The following is a 22879-nucleotide window of genomic DNA, read 5'->3' as shown; positions in this document are numbered from 1 at the left end:
ATTATTTAAGCATGAATTATGGGGAACGACAAAAGCAAGACTATGTAACAGCTGACCATGATTTTTACATGCCACTATGTGAAAACAGGAATTGTCAGACATAGTTTCACCATTGCAAAAGCATCCATTGCTTCTTTTTCCCCGTCTCTCACAGAAAAGAGCCTGCAAGCAGTGATGCCACATGAAGACCTTTTGCAATAAGTGTTCAAGAGTTCCCAAAACTCAGAAATTATTAAATTTTGTAACTCCTTCCATTCTCTGTTTCCAGGGGCTGGCTGTATCTCAAAGCATTTGTGAAATGGTGTTGAATAAGTAACCACAGGCCATTACATTTATTTTACTTTGTAACTTAGTATTCTAGAGATGAAAGGGTACTGCTATAAAACCCTGCACTATATATTCTTTAATAGAAAAGATGAACAGATTAAAAGTCCTCATACAGCAATGACATTTCTCTTTAGACAGACTGTGGAAAATCTTGCAATATTCATGTTAAGTTCTCTAGGGAAAGTCAAACACTCCAAAACCTATTTTCTCTTATATCATTTCTAAGACCATCACACTTATGAACTGTAATTTATTTGCATTTTTTTCTTATCTTTTTTTAGAAGCTTGATTTTAATATGGATTCACAATAATTCATAATATTGCATACAATGTTTGCAAAAGAAACAAGTGTTTGACATTTGCTAAACATCTGCACAGCTATTTTTATAAATCTGGCAAAGAGATTAATTGCAACAAAATAAAAGGAACACAAATAACTTGGATTAAGTTTAGTCCATCAACTTCCACTCAGATCAGTTGCAAACCTCCAGAGAAGGAAAGATTTGTGGTTATTCTCTAACCTTTAGTTTTGGCAGCCGTTTAATGGTCTTCAGTGGTCTTAGGACCCGCAGAACTCGCAGGGACTTGATTGTGTTGATGTCCTTGCCTTTGGTTCCTCTGCAAAGGATAAAAGGCACAAGAACAACAGAGGGAATAGTTTGGTCCTGAGGTCACTAACTGGAATATCTATAGGTACCCAGTGTGGTTTTGGTTGTGGAATAATTTGGGGTTTTTTTACAGGTTTTGGGTGCCGTCCTCACCACGGATGCAGACAGTACTAGTGAGGACTGCAGATGAACGCCCACTTGAGACGTGTTAATCACCGCACAGGAGGAAGGCTGTGGGCAGGATATGGTCCTTGCAGCATTCAGCCACACATGCTCTCCAGCCTTCGCTCGCTTCCCAGCTACTCACCAAGCATCAGCCAGGAACCGGTGACCTTCCTGCCCCAACTTCCCACCCAGGCAACGGTCCAAGCCAGGGCAGCAGCACACCTCGGCTGCAGCCACCAGGAGAGGAGGCTCAGTACATTCATCCCAGCCCCAGGCAGGAGAAGTGAGAAAGTCACACTTGGCTCTCCTCCCTCCCAGGCGCCTGGGTGAGACAGGAGGATGTTTCTCTGCGTGCTTCTTGCACTTCTCTGGCAGGGACGTTGTGTCTAGACAAGCAGACAGTGACCAGAGGGAACTGGAGCCTTCATGGTGAGGGACTGAGCTCCCCTGGGGACCAGAGCGGCTCCATGCCCACACCCTCATCCTCGAGTCTCTCTTGGAAGACATGCTACCAAACCCATGCGGGAACATGTAATATGACAGCATATTACATGCCTGGAACAGTGCTAGGGCAACTTCCCACTTACACATGCAGGTGCTGTAAGTCACATTTTGGTTTTAGTTTTTGTTAAAACTGAGTGCAAGACTTGAGACCATTCCTCTTGCTACCATTAAGAGGTTTTTAGGGGAAGGACAGAGTTCCTTTCCTCGTGCACTTCCAAAATAAATTACAAAAAGACACGGTTACATCTTCTTCCAACCCAACAGCAAAACAATGACATTCCCCTTCATTTCATATGAAGTGAAAAATGGGATGAAAATCTTTAACAGAGTTTTATTCATGACTACAGGTTTGGGTCTGAGACTGTATTGAAGAAACACAGGTGTGAATGAGTAACACATTGAACAGATGCTGATATACCTATTCTATGCTCTTCCAGTTCACTAAACATTTCTCTTCTCCAACAGGAAAACAATAGAAATACAAGTAACGCGAGAGACCCACAAGAGGTATGTGCACGTAGCGGATTGCAAAGCTTCCCCCACCCTGCTAGCAGCCAGCCCTATGCACTATGCTAAGGGATAAGCACCAAGAGCAGAGGAAACCACCCAGTTTCATGGCTGGCTGACCTTGCTCAGCCCTGGAAGGTGTCTTTTTGCAATCTATCCACTTCTAAAAGACTAATAACTCAGTACTAATACTGTACTACTCAATACTAACACTGGACTGGAATCTGCAACCTAGAACACACATTCCTGTCTCATCTCCGGTCTCTTTCTCCAATTACCAGTCACTGCACTTGTCCTGAAATGCAATAAGCATTGAGGCACAAGGAATTTTTGGAAGGCCATGGGTTGTATCCCAATGACTTATACATTGAACACAAGTTGCCTTTGCATATGATTTATAGAAATGGAGGAGAGGGGGAACAGGATGGAGGCTTACCTGTCCTCTCCCTATCTCATCTTTTAGGGCTGCTTCAGGGCCATTTTAATCAGCTGCAGATGGATCCTGACTGCTGGCATGGCTGTAAATCCAGGTGACTGAGCTAATTAATACTCATGGAGTTACAGGACTGATTTAATGCCACAAAATACCTATTATATATTTAAAAGAAATTATTTTTTATTCTCATTAGAGACTCTTTAATCTGGTTAAGATGAAGCAGACACTGCCAACATAGCTTTTACTGACTTTCTCTTCAGGTTTTAGCACAACTGAAGATCTGGCCCATGTTTGGCTTTGCATTCTTGCTTTCAAATCACCAACTCTTAGCAAGCAACAATCTTGCCACGGTCACTGCAGCTGTCTCCTTGTCACCATAGCCTCCAGCTGAGCCACCCAAACTGGAGCTCACCTACTCCCCAGGCAGCTTTGTCTGATCCTTAGCAATGCCTGGCCGTACAACAATGTGTTCAGCCTCTTGAGGTGGACAGTCAGTGGCAGGAGGGAAGTAGTAGGGGAAATAGGTTACCGGGACGGAGGTACACCTGGCTTGGCCAGCCTGTCCCCACAGCTGATGATCACCCAGCACATGCCCATCATCTTGGCTGCCCCTGCTTCTCCCTTGGCCCTCTCCCCTCTGGAAGGTCAAGCAAATCACTCGGGTTGCTCCATGTTGCCCAGCCATTTGGGGTTTAACTAGATGAGGAAGCCAGAGCAGAGAGGGTGAAGAGGTAGGAGCTAAGGAAAGTAGAGGTGAGAGGAGAGTGAAGGTGAGAGGGTTAAGGGACATGTGGTTGGGGCAGTAGGAGGAAAAAAGAGGTGGGATACCTTGGCCCAGAACTATATTCAATTCTCGATCATTTGTGGTCACGTTTCTGGTTTGCAGATTAACACGCATAGCCCAGCTTAGCGGCACAGCCACTGACAGGTAGCAGCTGAGCTAATAAATCTCAACAGCCCTCACCTGGGTTCAAGCAGAACCACAGAATATTTCTGCATGATGTCTTCCAGTGTTCCTGATTCCAGGAGACCTAACCACCTATTTACTACACTGCCATGCATTTCCACTAAATAATAACTGTACTAGTAAGGCCTCCTGGAAGGAAAGTTCAAGACGAGAACAGAGAAACTTCTTGGCTCTGAAGGAGCTAGCTCAGGTCTCACAAGCCTGAAGCAACAACCTCTGTGGACTTAATATTTCTAGGAAGGTTAAACAGACCTACTGGGGACTAGTGAATAGGTGGGGCAGAGCAAATCCTTCCTCCTGGGTCTGAGAGAAGCAGCTGTTTTTCCCTTGCATGGGGAGGTGTGTGGATGACTGCACTGAGAGCTTGGAGGTGAAGGGCAGACAGCTCCAGTCCTACAAAATTCCTTCTGCCTGAATGAAGGACACTAAGAAGCATTGATTTTTATTTTTTTTTCCTTTCAGGCACCTAAGCAAACAAAGAGTATGAGCCAATTAAATGTTAATGAGATTTATGATCCGAGTCATATAGAGAATCTTGAAAAATCATACTTATTTCTTGTCACAGTAAGGTTCCTGCTATAGGAGAAAGCTTTTTCAACAGACTGGTACTCCAAACTAGAATGATGTAAATTGCATTTTAATTATATGGAGCTTCTGCAACTATTTCAGCCTGTCAAATAAAACCTTAAGGGTTGTTTTCAATGTTTTTAAGAACCCCCTCTGAAATACTGTTTTTTATATCACTAATACAAAGTGAGATGTCCCACAAAATAAAAGGTCCAGATGGAACTAGGATTCAGTCAAAAGGTGTATACAAGCACACATTTGACCAGAGTATTTCTCACAACGAAAATAAATTGCTATGGAAGGACAAGATCTTAGGCGACTGCAGAATAACAACTATAAAATTCAGAAGAAGTACAGAAGAGCAAGCAGGTTAAAAACAGACAGTGAACAGAAGCCCAATGACTTAAAAAAAAAAAAAAAAAAAAGAACACCAGGAAGAAAAAATTGTATTAGGTCAATTCTGGTTGCATTAGGTCAATTCTGGTTGCATTAGGCCAGTTCTGTTTTTCTGGGGAAGTTTGCTGCTCATTTATTTAAAATAATAAAAATATTTTAAAAGAGCTTTGCATGGTCTTTTTTCCTTTAATAAATAAAAGATCCTTTAAAAAATTAATAGTTCTTTATAATGGAAGCTTCTTGTTTCTGTTGCTTCTGCCAGCAGCTCTGATTTCACGTAACATGGTCCTCTTAGAGTCATGTCATCAAATATTCAGAGTAGGGTGGAGTCACTGCCTTCTGCAATTGCCTGAAGTCCCCAAGGCAGAAAGTGAATTCCTCCACCAAAGAGTAAATGAGCTCATGCAACTCTGCCCAAGCACAAAGCCACCCTCTCCCAGGATCTACAGGATCTGGCTTCCTAGGCAGAAGAAACAAATACCCAATTTCCTGCACCACATCGAAGACCTTTCTTTACGTACTTTTCATTGTACCTCTGGGCTATCTGCTGTGGAGAATCCCACCTGAGCTCCCGCCCTGCTTGAAACTGTGGTGTGAGACGATGCAGCTCTGCCTCCTCTCTGTCCCCGAGGCAAAGCTGTGCTGTACCGCACTGATGACAAAACTGTCACCTCCTGGCAGATGGTTAAAATGCAACTTTTGCTACCTCCTTCTTTACAAATTGCCCCTGCCAACCTCTCAAAAGGTATCTACACCCTGTTTTCATGTCAAAGACTTTTCACCAATGTCAGAGGCTGACAGCCTGAATCCCAGCTGGGTCATGTTGTCCAGACTGCACAAGATTAGTCCTGAAGCTTCCAGCACCACTAATGTGGTTTAGAGGTGCAATCCTCTGAATGAGAACAAAACCGCTTCTTTAAAGCTAGTTATTAAGATTTTCATGAATTGCAACTCACACATTAATGATGTTCCTACTGAGTCATCCCCTCAGATCTTTTTGGTACACATATATCTGCTTATCATGGTTTCTGACTCTCTGGTCTACTTGGCTTTCTAGTCTGCTTCTATCCTCTGCTTAAACAAAATTAGGATGAATGAGAATTGTTAAGGGAAAATACATTTCACTGAATAATGAGTAATAAAGGGACAAAGAAGTCAATGCAATGAGTGTAACATGGTTCGTTTCCACAGTGGCAAGTGTGTGTACACACATTTGACAGGCATAACAGTGCAGCAAGAGACAGGAATAACATATTACCCCATGAAACTCCTAGAGAGAGATTCCAGCAAGAAGAAGACAAAGAAAGAGCAGAGTCAATGACAAACAGAAACATAAGGCTATACAGTGCACCCCATGCACATACAGATATGTGCTGGCAGATAATCCCATCCCCTGTCCCACACCCACCAACTCAATGTTCATAAAAATAAACAAGCAAGGAAGCAACAGATTGGCTATACAGCATATACCCACACATCCCCCCAGGGTGCCTCAGCCCTTTCGACTGACAAGCAGACAGGGCAAATATACCTTCATCCTCCTGACACTTAGGGAGATAATAACCTTGATTGTTTGGCAAATGCTGTTTGCTTTTTCAAAGAGCAGTGTGAAATTCTGTGCATCTCAGCCACCTTTCTGTTGTTGAAAATTTTAAAATGCAATCTCTTTGCTGCTATTCATCAGCTATCTCTATTGAACAAGTACATTTTACACCTGGGGCTGATAAATTTTGATGACAAATTTGCTAGCTTGCTTTAAGCTCCTCTACTTCTATTTCCCTAAAGACTAAAACGTGTCTTTATGTTTGTGGCATGTTTATCTCTAGAAAAAGCAAGGAATTTCTCTTTGAAATACATTGCTAAATGGAAGACATTTTATTATTATATCACCATCAGTATTACTAAAGTTTCTAGCATCTCACTGGAAGCCTTGTTTTAAAAATATTTTTTTTTTTAACTACAGTCAAGCATAGAATAGCTTCTAAAGAGCTACAGGCAGAAAGTAGACTGATAGCTAGTTTGAGAGGCTGAGAGGGATTTTATGAACCTTGCAGCAACGACTGATACCATCTTGTATGCCTAAACAAACATAGGCTGTTGCAATAATCCAGATGGAAGCGTTTCAGGGAGCTCTGTTTTTCCTAGGGTTTCAGTGATATGTCTATTCAGCAAGAAGTTGATTCGCATCACCTTCACTGGACACCAATGAGGTTAAGAACATGCATGAATTAAATCACACCCACTGAGTGGCAATCGCATATTCTTGCAAACAGAAAAACTGGTAACAGCCACATTAAATACATTTTTTACAGTGACACTGATGAGTGACAGGACTGTAGTGTTTGCTAGAAAAAGCCCACTAACAAAACAACAAAGATTACCGAGTTTACTCTCCAAAAGCTCATTTTCAGGATTATCAAAATTCAGCAGGCTTGGTGTGTCCATCTGGTTTAACCAAACAATGCAGTTGAGCTAAGGACATGACTATCTACCCAACTGTCATATGAGCAGTCTGAGACTTGTTAGCATTCATAACTGGACTAGTGGGAACAGAGAGCAAGTCATCTCGTACGAATGACTGGATTTCCTGCTCTCAGGTTAGACCAGAGATACTGCAAGCATTCTCTGAACTGGACGTCGACACTCACTGCCTGCTGAAACATGGACACGTAGCAGAGGTTAAAGTCATAAGAAAAACCACAGAAGAAATTCAAATTTTTCCAAGTCTCAGAAATAGGTTTGACTCACTTTAATCTGGGAGACAATAAATAGGCAGGCAGGTTTTTTTGCATTCAATTTCTGTAAATCCCTGCTCAATACTTACTCAAAGAGCATGTAAAATAGAAGCAGCTTGGGGCACACTATTATGAAGCACAGTCAGGGGATGTACAAGTAATTGATTTAGAGGCTGATGAGGTGCTGTTAGATATTCACGGCCCAATGTGAGCAATAGAAAACCTGAGCACAGACTCAGAAAGATTAAAAATTATTCATTTCAATCCATAACTTGTCCAAAGGAAAAATCTTGTTCAAAGAGAAGATGTTTTAAAGGCAAACCCTGATGTTTGTCCTCACAGCACACAGAGTTGCTCTGAAGGGCTCACAAAATGCCCCTTCTCCCAGTCTGCCTTGAAAGTTTGAATTCTTAATGGAAAAGTGAAATTCTCAGTGAACCACAGGCTTGGGTAACATTGTTTTGCAAACTAATACTTGTGACTAATATTATTTTACTTTTATACCTCTCTTCAATTCAGAGGAGCTCTGTTTACTTGATAAACCTTTTTTTAGTCAGTTTTTGCTTAACTCAGTCTGACCACATCCAGTTCTGAAAGATGTTATGCTAATATATTTCATGTGTGAAACTAAGCTACACATATGTCTAGTCAAGCTTAAAAAGCAGCCTCGTTTTGGATGTCAAATTTTAGGTAAGCAAGACATCCATCAGACCAGACCAGCAATTCCATTTCAAGGCAACCTTGCTTACAACAGAGCACTCAGCTACTCTGAAAAACAAATTTCTAATGAATAGGGACAAAGTCTTTAAAGAAGGCAAGACAGTGTCCCTTTGAAAAATTTATCTTGGACATGACTTGCTCCAAGATCTAAATTCATTGGTGTAGGATTGGACACAGAAAGCCCAGACCCCAATATTGCCAAGTGTCACTCCTCAACTGGCTCAAAAAATCCTACCAACAATGTCAATCCCATCTCCTTCATTCCATCCACTCCTTGGTCAAATTAGCTTAGACATCTTTATCCAGCATTTACTATGAAGAATAGAAGATCTAAAATACAAATCTCACAGGCTGAACGTGAAAGGAATTTTCACACCTCAGAAAATGAAAAAATCCTGAGAAATATTCCAGGCCAATGTTACCAGAAAGGTCCCGGTAACTTTTTGTGCTGCAAGGGACATGGCAGTATTTTTCGTCAGCAGTGCATGTAAGAGGAGCAATGGATATGGCCATCTGCCTAAAAATTACTGTCAGTCTAAAATATACAAGACACGCTTCTGCAGTTCCTTGACAAAGGTGAATACTTTTTCTCATTAGCAAGTAAAACACTGCTAATTTCTTCACCTTCTCTAATCATCATGTCAACAAACGGGTGAATGGAGTTTGGGCATGAGCTGCTAAATGTTCACTGTAATTACTCAAGGCTAATTTAGCAGAAGATTAAACTGACCAAGTCCTGTAGCCTGTTTCCAGGTCATCTCCTAGAATTTCTCAGGAAAACATTTGTAAGACAATTATTCTGTGTCCCAGAGCTACACATGGAAATTTTCTTTCCATCATCCAACTCTGAGCTCCCCAAGTTCTGAAGAACCCGCATTGCTCTTCCTCTGGTCTCTTTTTGAGAAAAATGCTCAAACAAAAAGCTAATCATTTCATTTTTAAAAAGCAGTTCCTCTGTGTCTCTTGCTCAAAATTCTCCATGACATTAAAGAAGCACATGGAACATTATTTAATGTCATAAATAGAGAGCTGTGACTGAGGGAGGGAGCAATTAGCCTTAGAAGTTAAACTCTCTGGAAATGCAAGTACCCTGAATGAGAGAGGAGGAGGAGAGAGAAATACCAAAGGTATCTGAACTAGAAATATCCATCACTGTAAAAATAATCTTTTGTAAAGAGTTCACTGAGTTATCAGCTGATTTCATTAACTATTTTTTCATAGGAAGAGAAATTTTTAAAACAATTGCCTGAAGACACTGGACTGCCACAAACTGTTACAATGTGTCCTTGAAAAGAAGTTGGCCAAATGATCACAAAAATCTTGGTTTAATCTTTGAATGAACAGTGAACAGAGTCTCCCTAAAGGTGGGAGAATTTTCAAGAGATTCTACAACACAAATTTAGAGAACTCCCCCCCCCTCCCCCAGCTATAAGATGATAAAGGGCAGAAATTGAACATTTTGCTGAGAAATAGAGCCATAAAAACTACGCTTCAACTAGCTCTGTGCCAGGGTCCTGCCTCCTCTGCAACTTATTTCCTAGAAATTGGGATGTTAAGGAAAATGTACTTACGAGAAGGCAAACGCCACCAAGGCCCCACTGACCACAATGAAGTCCAGGATATTCCACAGGTCACGGAAGTAGGAGCCAGGGTGGAGTAACAGCCCCAAGTCAATCATCTTCAGATGAAACACGTGAAAAGAAAGAGTTTTAATAAAACAAGTACCAAATCAACACGACCAAGGTACAGAGGAATGTCCTTGATAAATGACCCTTCACAAATTCTTCTTCAGGGCTTCACAGCAGCAAGGCAACATCTAGATACTTAGTCAAGCTGCTCATCTCTAATAGGCACAGAGAGCTCTGTCAAAACTAAAGCTGAAGTCAATAAACTGTAACCAAAAGCATGAGAGACAAGAATACTAGCTGTTACATAGGATTCTTTGCACAGACATGCATTAATTTATGGCAACAGCAATCTGTGTCTGAAACATCCAAATAGTTTAATTTTATTCTACTCCAATCCTACCAGATTAGTAGGAATTAACAACTGGCATAGGATATTACACAATAAAACACAAAGAGAGGATGGGAAGACCCACAGCAAAATGCAACAGTCAAAGAAATACACCTGCTCGGGAGCACTTGCTGAAAGATGCTGCTCAGTGTAGCAGCCTGGCTTGCTTCTGCATGAGACTGAGCCTCTCCTTGCGTTGCTGCTAAAGATCTTCTACAGTTGAGTCTCAATGTGCATGCTAGACATTTTACGTCTTTTTCTGAGAGCCTACAACTGCCCATGTAAGGTTGCTTTCCTCACATAGCTTCAAATCCTTCTACTGAACAAACAAGGGAAAATCTGTTTTTTATTCTGCACCTCTTTTGCATCTTGTTCTGACAGTAAAAAATAACTCCATCATTTCCCCAAGAATAAATCCTGACTTTATTAGAACTGTGCTTTCTGGAAAGTTACTGCCCCAAAGTCTTAGCAAAACCTATCACCCTACTGAGTAAAGTAAAAAGATAACTCCTCAACTTTTTGAAACATGACAGACCAAGAATCAGTTGCTATTAATATTCCTGATCAGCATCAAAGGAAAAGGAAAGAATCGGATGTGTTTCAGTAAGGTCTATCAGCTCCTGTGTCCTTAGTTATGCACAGACATTTCTGCATCAGGCACTCACATTTCTTATCCTCTTACACAACCACAGCTACTAAAGATATCCTTATTTTCCTCCATAAAATGAGAGATTAAAGAAACCAGGAGAGCCGCTACAGAAAGGCATCTGTTGTGCACTGGCTACTTCCGAGTGCTGCTCCTGAGTTAAAGCTTTCCATCACCACCACCTTTCCAGGCACCCTGGGAGCTCTGTCATGCTCCAACCCTCTTCCTCCAGCTTCCCAGAAGTAGATGAGTGTAAATCTGAAAGGGGAGGTCAACCTTTCTGCTTGGAAAAATTCTTACCTTGATCACCATCTCAAAGGTAAAGACACCCGTAAATATATAATCCAAGTATTTCAGAGCCTAAATGGGAAAGAAATGCATATCAGGGGAGAGTATACACTGAAATAAGCTGCACATGAACAACGAGTAAAAACTCTTTTCTAGCAATGGTCTATTAGCTACAACGGGTAAGTATCATCTGATGGGAGGCTTTCAAATAGTTTAGGCACAAGCTTGAATCACCTGATTTAAAGAGCAACTTTTTTTCCAGTCCTTGCCAGACTGCAGTATGCAGGCCCATGTGTTGCTTCAGTGCACCTGCATATATGGCAGGTTTAAAAAGGCAAAATGGATATTTCAAATAGAAATATTTGAATAACCCTTCCTAAAGAGCTTATTTGCCAGCATCTGTGTAGCAGCCTGGGTTTCTTTTCTGCTGTAGCTGATGATAGTATTATTAAAGACCTTGGGAGAGTAAGAGAGCGATAAAATCCTTTTTGTAAAGCTGATTCCACAGTTATTAAAGGAAGAGGAAGAGAGATTGCTCCTAGCTACTTCAGCTCATTACTGATATAAGGATTCGTGGATCCTCCTCTGGAAAAAGCTAATACTGACCAGGTTCAGAAGCAGGAGGCCAGGCCAGGCAATTCCTGCTCTAACCTGGTCTGCCAACTTGTGCTCTGAAGCAATTCAGTTCCTTAATCTGTTTAAGGGGTGGACGAACACAGATTCCTCAGTACATGTCCTGGTAAATGCAATATCAGTCCATTCGAATATCTATAGATCTCCTAAATTTTAACATAATTCTGTGGATGGGATGCACCTACTCACAGTCAGATTCAGATGATTATACATAGCAAATGAATATTAAGACAATATAAATATCACATGATATCCACATACTGCAACTATCTACACTGAAAAGTCCAAAATTAGGCAACTGCATCTTGCAATTTCTATACATAATCTTCAGTTCTGTAGACTCCCTGTTGTCCACGTAACTGTAACCAGCTCTGTGCCGATGTCCTCATGTGAATGTGCTTGAAAATAGACACCCGGCTATCTGCTTCATGAACTCTCCTGGGCTGCATGCTCTCATGTAAAAGGTGGCGCACTCCTACTTCTGCTCATAACAGCACCCATCTATAAAGTCTCCAAGTTTGTTGTGACAGCCATAGATAAGTAGATTTGCTACTAATTCTAAGAGATTGCTACCATGCCCCACCAAGATAAAAAGCCTGGTTTTAGTTCCTCAGGCTCTGCTCTAGCAGGAGCAGGAGATCTTAGGACAATGTCAGCCTTACTTGTGACTGGGGAAGCCTTTCCCACCACTGAATGGTGTGTAAGCTTTGCAGGCTTCTTCCACATAAGTCACACCAGCCAAACAACCAGTGATTTCCACGTTCTGAAACTTGGATGTGGTTGAAGCACAAGAAAGGGACAGGAATTGTAAGCATTTTGATAGTGGTTTTTGCTGGTTTTGACTGACATAGAGTTAATTTTCTTCATAGTAGCTTGTATGGGGCTATGTTTCAGATTTGTGCTTGTTGCAGGGATGTTTTTGATACTGCTAAGCAGTGCTTACACAGCGCCAAGGCCTTTTCTGCTCCTCACGCCACCCCACCAGTGAGCAGGCTGGGGGGGCACAAGGAGTTGGAAGGGGACACAGCTGGGACAGCTGACCCCGACTGACCCGAGGGACATTCCAAACCATAGGACATCATGCTTGGGATATAGAGCTGGGGGAAGAAGAAGGAAGGGGGAGATGTTCAGAGTGATGGCGTTTGTCTTCCCAAGTCACCGTTAGGCATGCTGGAGCCCTGCTTTCCTGGACATGGCTGAACACCTGCCTGCCCATGGGAAGTGGTGAATGAATTACTTGTTTTGCTTTGCTTGCATGTGCAGCTTTTGCTTTACCTATTAAACTGTCTTTATCTCAACCCACCAGCTTTCTCACTTTTACTCTTCCGATTGTCTCCCCCATCCCATAGTGGGGGAGTCAGTGAGCAGCTGTGTGGGGCTTAGTTGCCAGCTGGGGTTAAACCATGACATAGTAAACCAGCTAATTTGAGGATGTTATTAAAGAAAGCTCCAGTTTTGCACTTGCCAGTGCACCGTGTTATCCTTTGGAGATGGGAACTGACATGCCATGTGCAGAACTTCTGGGAGAAGTAGGACAACTTTATTCTAGCCATGTTGGTTGGTACTCACATCGTTCCTCGGTGACTCGGCTTGGACAGGGTCTTCTGCAGCCAGGGCAATGCTGCTGAGGGCTATAACTATGAGGATGACCATCTCGAAATAGCGCAGGTTGACAATGTAGTGGAACAGGCGCCGAATCCTGCAAACAACATAAGCACATAGAAGGGCTATTGAGGTCCTGTAAGTCAAGTGCAGTGGTATGAAAGACTGGCAGAAGAACAATGTTCATCAGGAATATCACCTTTAGGATTCCTATTACAATAATGGTAAGAAAATAAGAACCAGGATCAATGGCTTTAAACTACAGTTTGCAACAGATCTGTGGTGAGATTTAAAGACATTTAACATCTCTGCAGTGGTCTCTATCCCCTCTGCAAAGCAATGACATATATTTATCTGTCAAAAGGGCATTGAGAGCTTTCAAGCATTCAGACTCCATTCTACAAATTATGTTTATATACTCCCCCATCCTTTTCACTTTGAACTCAACAGGCTGGAGTCCTGTGCATTCAAAACTAGGTTTGAAATCCTTTTAATATCAACTAATCCCTTTAAAATTGAGATATATGCTATGCACTTTGAGACTCTTAGCTGAAACTGGCTTCATAACTATGAGTATTACTTCTACCAGTCTCTCTCTTGCCAAGTACCTCTGTCTGCACTTATATTCTAAGACACGCTTTATAAGCTGCACAAATACTTTACAGTAATATATTTGATTACTTTAACCTAATCTTTTTCTTCACAAATTGTGTCCAAAAAAAGTGACAAATGCTTCAATTCCTAAGCAATGCAAAACTATTCAGAAATTTCAGCTAATAACTGTATCTGACCACAATTCACAAGTACTTAACTGCACAGAGAACTCTACATTTGCACCATATTTGTCAGCTGAATAAAAGGCTTAGGTTCTGCCTGAGAATCAAATTATACATGTAACTTGCCAACAACCTTGTTATCTCAGAACATAATTCAGTTACTATATCACATTTTCTCTAAGCAAATATCTGAACAGTTAGAATTAAAATTTATTTTTCACATCTACTTATATATTCTTTTTCTCTGGATTGCTAATGGATTCAGAATGCAAAAGAGTTACAAATACCAAGGAAACAGATTTGATACAAAATAAGATGAAGAAAACTGCTTTTGTGGATCCCTTAACTCTGGTTATCAATCTGACAGAAGAATATTATTATCTGTGTGCTCCACGAATCCCTAGAAGTGAAAGGCAACATTTTCAGTAACATTTGTAACTGTAATTCTTGCATCAAACTCAATTCATCAAAGAAATAAGTCCCTATTTTTAAATCTTCATCATTCATAACCAGCACTGAGATGTGGGAGCATTTGTAAACTGCCAGTAGTGCTTGAGAAATCATTTTAAATGCATGTCTGCTTTAAGAGGGTGATGGCACTTGGAAAGTAATACATTTCATTTATGCTTCTCAGAACTGTTTTGCCCACTAGCAGCACCCAGGTCATGCATCCCCAGCGGGGCTTGGAAGGGAGATAGTTAGCAACAGATGTGGTGAAAACCTTCATACCCCAGAAAGCAGAAAGACCTCTCTTGAGAATTAGCATCAGCCAAAACACCTGAGGGGATCCAGCTGGGTCTGCATCTTGCCCAGAGGAAGAAAAACAAGTTGCTGACATTCCTAGAGTTTGGTCTTTGTCTTGTTACTTCCCCTTGGCCCTGTGTTATAATAAATCTCTCCCAGTGAACTTTGTTTTTTCAATGGTCTTTTAGTACAGTTTTGAGGGGAGGAGGGAGCGTGCTGGAGAAAACTGTAAGATGACTGAAACAACATAGCAAATCCTGGACTATGAGCCTCAGAAGGTCATAACTGTAGGACGAGGTGAGAGAAGACAAGCATTCGTATGAAAAAAAGAAAAGTCTTGCTGCTTCTCTCTCTGCCCAGTCCACTCCTCAGCTCAGACCCTTCTGGGCTTGGGACCATCTAGCTTTCCACTCTGCAATACTGCGTTTAGCAGATATTTTGCAGCTAACACTCATTTTTGGTGATCTCTCCACAACAAAAAGACTTGAGCTACCAAATATTAGGGAAATACTGTTTCCTTATCAACCAGTCAGGGTCCAAGCCCCATAATTCAAATTTGACCCAGAAAGCATAATTACATTATAAGTGCACCTCATCTAATGCTCTGCCCTTGCCTTAGCTGCCTTCTACATGAATCCAAAGGACATGTTGCCTTATTTGAAACAGCACAATGCTATCACAGTATTCTGAAAAGGGGAAACTTTCTGGGCTTTTGGCTCAGTTACCCTAAAGCATCCTGAGATCTACCTGGCAGCTGGCTGCAGAAGGCAAAGAGGAAACACAAGTGCCTCTCTTGTGGGTTTGAGACAGAAGGGGCACGTTTTGAGTCTTCAGTTCATTTCCTTTGGAGATGGGATTAGATGAGCAGTAGTTTGGGGTCATTGTCCCTCACAGCTGGCATTGAGAGATAGTCTCTAACTTCTCCCACTGATGAATTCCTTCTGTGCTCATAGCTGTATCACCTTGGAGCATGCAGGGCTGTAGCCTGAACTACACAGCTGGCACTTGTGTTTAAAGAAAGTATTCAGCCTGCCTACTGTCCCAGGGTGCCAGACCATGGCTTCCATCACAGATGCATTTTTGATATCAAAGACGAGTACACGGAGCAGCCCATTTTGTTCCATCGACTGCATAGGCAGCCATGACGTCACAGTCCTGAGTAGCAGGAGGTGTAGAAGCACTCATTCTTCTCTTCAATCAAGTTGCCAAAGGAAGGGCCTGGGAATCTGAGCATGCAGAGTACAACCTGAGAGAGTAACATCTAGGATCTACAACAAGCCTACCTGAGCCAGAGAGAAAGGATCACATCTGCTCCTAGCAGATCTCTGGGTTGGCAGAAGTTTCAAACGCCCTCCGTTGCCCTAAGTTATTGCTTAAAATGACTCACAGGCCTTCATGCTACAATTATTACAACCCCTGCTGCTCTTGTCTAGTCCTGCAGCCCTTCAGAGCGACACATTCAGTATTTACAGGCTTTGAGTACAAAGCTCCCCATGAGGCAGAGATGCCTGAAGAGGAAGAAATGCTGTAATCCCAATAGGTCCCACAAGCTGTACTCTCAGCCTTAGCAAATGAAAAATATTCACTTTTTCCCAGAAGTTCTAAGTTTTCAGGGATGCGACAGTACTAGTAAAGAAAGAGCATGAATTCCAGCTGAGGAACCTGCAATTATTTGCTGACATAAAAAACAGCCCCCAACCTGCGTCTCCTGATAATGTCTTCTTCCAGTGATAGTCCCTACTCCCATCCTTTATTGATCTATGACTGAGCAAAAAACTGCCCACCTGACTGTCAGCAGGGCAGTTAGGAAGGGTCTGCCTAAAGCATCATCTTTTCCCTGTCCTGGCAATCTATTCCGCCAGGAAAGCCCAACTGAAAGGCAGCATCTGGTCCACAGCCTACCTAAGCTTTTATTTAATTTCTCAATGTGTCTGACTGGCAGAGTTGAAGATCAAGCTAACATTATTGCTTTGAATACCCATGTGTGAAGTACCTGTAACCCATAAGTGGTATTATAGAGTCAGAGGACTTACGGATTAGTAGGACTTAGGATAAACATGGAACTGTAAGGCAAGATTGGTTTAGGCCCATTTTTTGTCAAGTCATCAACGTCTTTCTTCTCCTCTGCTTTAGTTTCAAATTCAACGTTGTTCACTGAAATGTGAATTTAAGGAAACAGAAATGAGAGAGTTAAAAATGTATCTGCACTCTTCACACAGCAGGCTGCCTGCAACAGCTGGATATGCAAACAATGCAGCTGGGAGAGCAAACAGCCTTTGAATATGTTGATTAAATGTGATGAACAATCATTTGATTATTATCACTGCTATTTACTACAGTATGTTATACACCGCAATTATACTCCTTAACTGCTGCACTGATGAGTAATATATCAGAAATGGCCAGGAAATGAAGATGCCCAATGCAGACAAACAAAGAAACCTTACACTTATTTATACAAGAGCTGCCAAACTGGGGATGGAAATCCCATTCCAAATATCATAGATTATTAAGGAGAGAGGATCGGCTAGGGATCCTTGGAAAGAAAAAAAGACTGCATAATTCTGTATCTTCTCCCATAGATCAGTAGCACAATTGGCTTTGGAATGCGTAAAACAGCAAATTCATAGATAAGCTTTAATAATTTGGGGGCTAAGACTGCTGAACTTCCCAGCATTAGGAACAGAAACTTGGAAGGGACTTCTTGGACCCCCTAGCTCTGTGCCTGCATAGTGCATCCCAGTTTTGGCAGGGCTCCCCATGTATAAAGTTGTCGAACTCCATCTCACATCAGGTTTTCAACTCACGTGATCCCCTTGTAGAAGATTGTTCTGAACCCCACTCCCAAAGGTTAGAAATACATTCTCTAATTTCCATCATAAGTTTACTTGCAGTGGGTTTATAGGATAATGTACTTAAGATAATTTCCACTATATGAACTGGAAAACATTTTATGTTGCAAATTCTTAGACAGATATATATACTTGTCTATTAATTCACAGAACCTAGAATGCAAAAACCCCACCCACTTATAATGTGTTAGGTGCAGGGTTTTATTACTTTTTGCTTTATTTTGTAATAAAATGACATTATTTTGTGAGTGACATGTTCAATGAAGTCCTTATTTTATCTCAAGCCAGATAACACAGGAAATCGTCAGGAAAGAGAGAGGTTGATAAATTGTGATTGACAGGAATTCAGTATTGCAATATAGTAAAACTACAATTTAAGAAAAAAGAAGAAAGAAGAAAAGAAAAAAAAACCCCAACCAAGTCTCGTGTGACTGACAACACAGTGAAAAAGCATGCAGAGAAACCCCTAGTTTTTGGCTGTGCCTCTCGAAAAGCAGAGTCCTGACAGCCTGCAATCTAACATGGACCTTTTAGATTTCACACTGCAATCCCCATTGGCACCCCCATCTCTCAAGACTCCTCGAGGCTGTGCCAACACTGCCAGGGATGAGCCACAAGCTGGTCGGAACAGGCTGGTGTCCGGGTGGCTGCAGAGCAAACCATGGGCACAATGAGCTTGGGACTGTCTGCAAAACAGTGTAAATCCATGCTGATAGACCCAAGGCACAGAGCTCTGGAAAAGGACAAGCTGGGGTGGATCTGCTGAAACTGAGATGCAGAGGATTGCAAGAAGCTCTAAAATTACATGGCCTGCAGGAACCCAAAGCAGCAGGGTCACATGATGGATGCTGTGATGGCTGTGCAGCCATCAAAGACCTGCTGCTGCACAGTGGCATCCGCTAATAAGCCAAGAAGCGTGAATTCAGACTGTGGGCTTGAATGCAATACCACTGCCTCCCCTGTCCTTTGCTGAGGGGTCTGTGGCCAGTCAGGCCCCTGAGACACCAGAGGAACCATAGCACAGCACTGATGGAGCAAGAGCTTGAAGCATGGCAGCAGAGGAAGGTGATAAAGCAGAGGGCCTACTCCCATGCTCACAACAAGATCTTGACCAGTTTGCTGCAGAAGCTGCTTATTTTGCTGCGCAGCTCTCAGTTACTACATTTTGCTGTTTGCCTTGTTCCTTCATCTTTCTCTTTTGTGAAGATACATGGATGTGTTCTGGGTAAGCCATCTCGAGGGAACTTTACATGGTGTTTTCCAGAGCCACCAGGTGACCCAGGTGGCCCAGGAACCCATTTTGGGTTCCTGCAGGCTGCATGACTTGTAGAGCCTATATCAACAAGTTCTCCTGTCTACCTATTGGAAGAATGCTGGTGGCCAGGAGAGCCCCCATCACACAGTGGGTGCTGCTAGCTCCTTGGAAAGTTAGCTCCTTCCTGGCAATTTCATAGCAAAAAAGCAGGGCGGACAAAGGCACTCACTTGGTATGACAGTGGTTTCCCCCGGTGGGGCAGTGATAGTGACAGGGATGTTCACAGTGGTGGTTTTGTCCAGAGGTGGCTGAATCATCCGTGTCACGTTCTTCTGGTTGTCAGCATCTTCTGGCTGCTCCGGCACTTTCTGCAGATAGGTGCTGGGAAGGGTGTGCACAGGGACACTCACACTTCCACTAGCCTCAATCTCACACTGATTTTCCCTAAGGTAGAAAAGCATATTTTATTAAACATGGCCCAAGAAGGATTCAGAGAACATATGTTCCCTGACGCTGCACCTCTTGCTAGGTTTCATAGACTGTTTTCTTCACGGAAGTCCTTTGCAGAAAAGTCACAGACTGCAGGACAACTTACTGATAGCACAGTATGTGACCTTTTCCTCTGTGACCTTCTGAACCAACATCCAAGCACAACATGAAGAACAACTGTGCTACTGAACGTCACTCTATTCAATTTAACAAGACTTGGAAGTGAGGTTCATAAGCAAGGACGACATGGCACTTGCGTGTAACAGTGACATTAGCTTTGCAGCATCAGCTGGTTTCTGAATGAAGTCTGACATTCTGTTTCTTAATGTTCTCCATGAGGCCTTATTTAAATTTGATGATTCTCTTTTCCAGTCCTAAACCACTCTGTAATGTTGCTGTAAGCAGCTAAATAGCTTCTGCATTCCTCTGCAGCAGTGGCTATTTTTCAGTGAAGAGGAAAGTGGGCTTGTGCACATGATCAAACTAAACAGTATGCAAAGTGTTTTGAAATCCATCTGAAAGGAAGATAATATAGGCAGGAAAATTATTATCTCAGTGCCACTCACAGCTCTCCATGGTGACATGAAGTCTATTCTAAAGAATCCCAGTGAAATTTCTTTTCCATCAGACTAATAAAGCTGAAAAGGCAATCTATCCTTCTTTATTAACTACTCTAAATGCTTCACGAATACTATTTTTCTCACTTGACTTACATAAGAATTAAACCAAATGGGGTACATGATTGTTCTTAATGGAAGAAGCCACGTGCTGTAACAACTGGTGATGCAGCTGACAGGCTCCCCATAAAAAAAGAAAACCAAAGGGCTATAAGCAAGATTGGATGCCATTTAAAAATACGTCCCTCAGAAACTTCTTTCAGAGGCTGTGAAATCCTCTGCTCCATGTTATGTCCTAGACGGTCTGTTGGTATTTACATCAAGGATATTTCCTTCCTTAAATCTGAGCTATTCTATGGGCCATCATGGACCAAAATCATCTTTGGCACCCTCTGTCATTACTGATTTAAGCAAAATGGAACTGCAAGTTATAGTGGTAGCTGGTGTGAGTGCAGGAAGAACAGCAGGGAACACCATGGGGAGGGGAATAAGTAATTTCCTGAAATGCGTGTGGGGTCTCATGCCTGCCGAGCTGTCCCAGGGACAAGTCCGGCCACACAGCACTCACTTACTTGGGCTGATGATTCCGGTGCTCCTTCTCGCCAGCCTCCCCCTCCTTCTCCCCGTTCTCCTTCTCCACCGAATCGTACGTTGACAGTGCCCTGTTCCTGAACCTGTGCCGTCTGTGAGGCTCTTCTCCATTCTCACCCTTAGACCCAGGCTCTCCTTCCCGGTTCCCAGACCTTGACCCTCCCCGGTGTCGGGAACGTCGCTCGCTCCTGGCCCCGTTGATTGTCCCGTTGCCTTCCTTGCCTTGCCGTTCAGCAGAGTGCCGGTGAGTCCGATGCCTACGGTGCTCCTTCTCAGCACCTTCTTCCACTGACCCTCGGCGATGGTGCCTCTTTCCCCCTTCCTGATTCCTGTTGCGATCACTTTTCCCTTCCTTACTCCCCCCTTCCACCTCCTTGCTGCGGCTCCTGTGCTGCCGGTGCCGCTCCTCCTTATTGTTGGCACCAGATTCCCCATTCTCATCCTTGGTCACATCACCCTTTTCTTGCTCTCCCAGTTTGTCCTTATCCCGATGCCGGTGGTGCTTTCGTGGAGCTTCTGCCCCATCAGTAGAGCTGACTTTGGTCTGCTCCACCTCCTGCACGTCCACAGGGCTCAACTTGCTAATGTTGTTCCTCCCTTCGCCCCTCGGCTCTACCACCAGCGGCCGATCCAAATGAGTCTTCATGTCTGGCCTTATGTGAAGGGTGGTAGCATAACGCACCCGCTCCTCCGGATCCAGCTCGTTGTACAGTGCCTCGCAGCTGGCTCGGAAATTGTGCATCCGGATCTGGCTGGTCCTCTGCTCCCAAACAGACTTGGATTTGGAGGAGTTCTGCTGCTTGCTAAGGAGGGGAGGAAGGTGAAAAGTTAGTATCCAACTTTGCACCAATTCCCTAAAAAAGCAACCAAAAAAAAAAAAAGGAGGAAATTTTCAGCTGAGACGGGGGATTAGAGGGTTGAGCCAAAGAAATTATAGGAATGAAGAGAGAATGGCTGGCGGAGAACATGAGCAGGGAAAGCCAGCAGGATCATCAGTGTTAGTTTGCGCCCACACGCATTAGGCACTATGAAACAGGCCCCCTGGAAAGGAGTTATCTTGATTTCTAAAATGCGGCCATCCCCCTTGGAAGCCTCAGGTACAGTCTGAAGGGTTAAAGTCTCTGCACACAAAAATCATATAGCACAGCCAGAGCTTTTAAACAGCCTACAAGGCTTCCCCACAACTAACAGCACTTTTTTCCCCTGGAAACGTCTGGATGAACAAATTAGCAGTGAGCAAGAGAAGTTAGATTGGCAGGAGAAGTGAGGGGAAGTGAAATCTGCCCCTGAGGATCCAAGCCTGCGCACCCTGCCACCAGCCCCTTCCCCTTACAGCCAGCCAGAGGGGTCACTTTCCAGGCTGCACTGCCTCGTCGGCTAATGGCACAGGAGAGCCGTTGCTCTAAACCCGCAGTATCCTTCCGAGGTGAGGATGGACCATCCAGCCCAAGCACCACCGGAGTCTGGAAAAGTACAAGTAAGAAAGGAAAACTGTTCTGTGTACCATGAAAAGACCCTAGGGACTGGGAGAGTCACATGTAGATGCAGATGTGATGAGAGCACCTTTATCCCCTGGAGAGACCTGCTCTTCTCTGTCTCTGTCATCTATCGTGGTGAGGATACCTCCATTGGCATTGCCTTAATGCTTTGATTTTTCAGCACAGCACTTGGTTTCTGACCACCACATGCAAATGGGTCACCTACCTGGCCAATGCAGGAAGGGAAAGCTTTTTAAATTTCCTCCTAAAGATTGCAAGTCAAATTCTGCTTTTGCATAAAATCAAAGTAAACCCACTAGCTTCCAGGGTGGAATTCTGGATTTAGCCTGGTGGAGGATCAGCACCCGTTTTCTTCCTTAATGAAACTTCTTCTAACAAGGAGAGGAAAATCATTTTCCTTCCACCAGCCTGCTCAGATGTCTCCACTTGCCACACGTTAGTCTGACCTCTGCAGCCGGAGGGGCCACGTGGGGCTCACTGACCTCCAGCACTTAACACACAGCTCACAAGGGAGGCAGACACATTTTCCTTACATACTTTCTGGGCTCCCCCGACAACAGAAGAAAGAGGCTTTTGCGTGTGTATCTGCTGATTTGGACTGTCAGGGTCTGTCGCCGTGCGCAGACCCCGGGGGAGACAGCATTCGGATGGGCTCATGTAGCACAGTGGGAGCTGTCAGAAAGGCTTTGCATCTCTGGGCTCTGCTGGGGGATCAGTTCCTTACGGAGGATGCTGCTGCCTGGTTCTGCTAAAGAGGCAAAAACCTACTCAAACACTCACTGCAGATGAGATGAGGGCACCCAGGCAGATATGAAGGAATCTGATTTAATCCAGAAATCAGAGTGAGCAGTGCTAATCACCAAAACTAAAAATTTACATCCCCCATTCCCAAGAGGCACATTCTGGACTAATTTTCAGCACCTGAGTGCCCCATTTACA

At 43.2% G+C, this 22879-nt stretch overlaps 1 protein-coding gene across 1 annotated transcript in view; it reads right to left on the bottom strand.

Moving 5' to 3' along the window:
- Positions 1-22879, bottom strand: part of CACNA1B (calcium voltage-gated channel subunit alpha1 B) — a 310121-nt gene that overhangs the window by 62470 nt on the left and 224772 nt on the right. The window contains 7 exon segments of the mRNA XM_075054744.1: positions 849-945; positions 9504-9610; positions 10895-10954; positions 13085-13214; positions 16671-16791; positions 18974-19188; positions 20423-21244. Coding sequence (XP_074910845.1) covers positions 849-945; positions 9504-9610; positions 10895-10954; positions 13085-13214; positions 16671-16791; positions 18974-19188; positions 20423-21244 — 1552 coding nt within the window.

The sequence above is a fragment of the Buteo buteo genome, chromosome 23 (assembly GCF_964188355.1).
Source record: "Buteo buteo chromosome 23, bButBut1.hap1.1, whole genome shotgun sequence".
Taxonomy (NCBI): Eukaryota; Metazoa; Chordata; class Aves; order Accipitriformes; family Accipitridae; genus Buteo; species Buteo buteo.
This window is presented reverse-complemented; position numbering and strand designations above follow the sequence as displayed.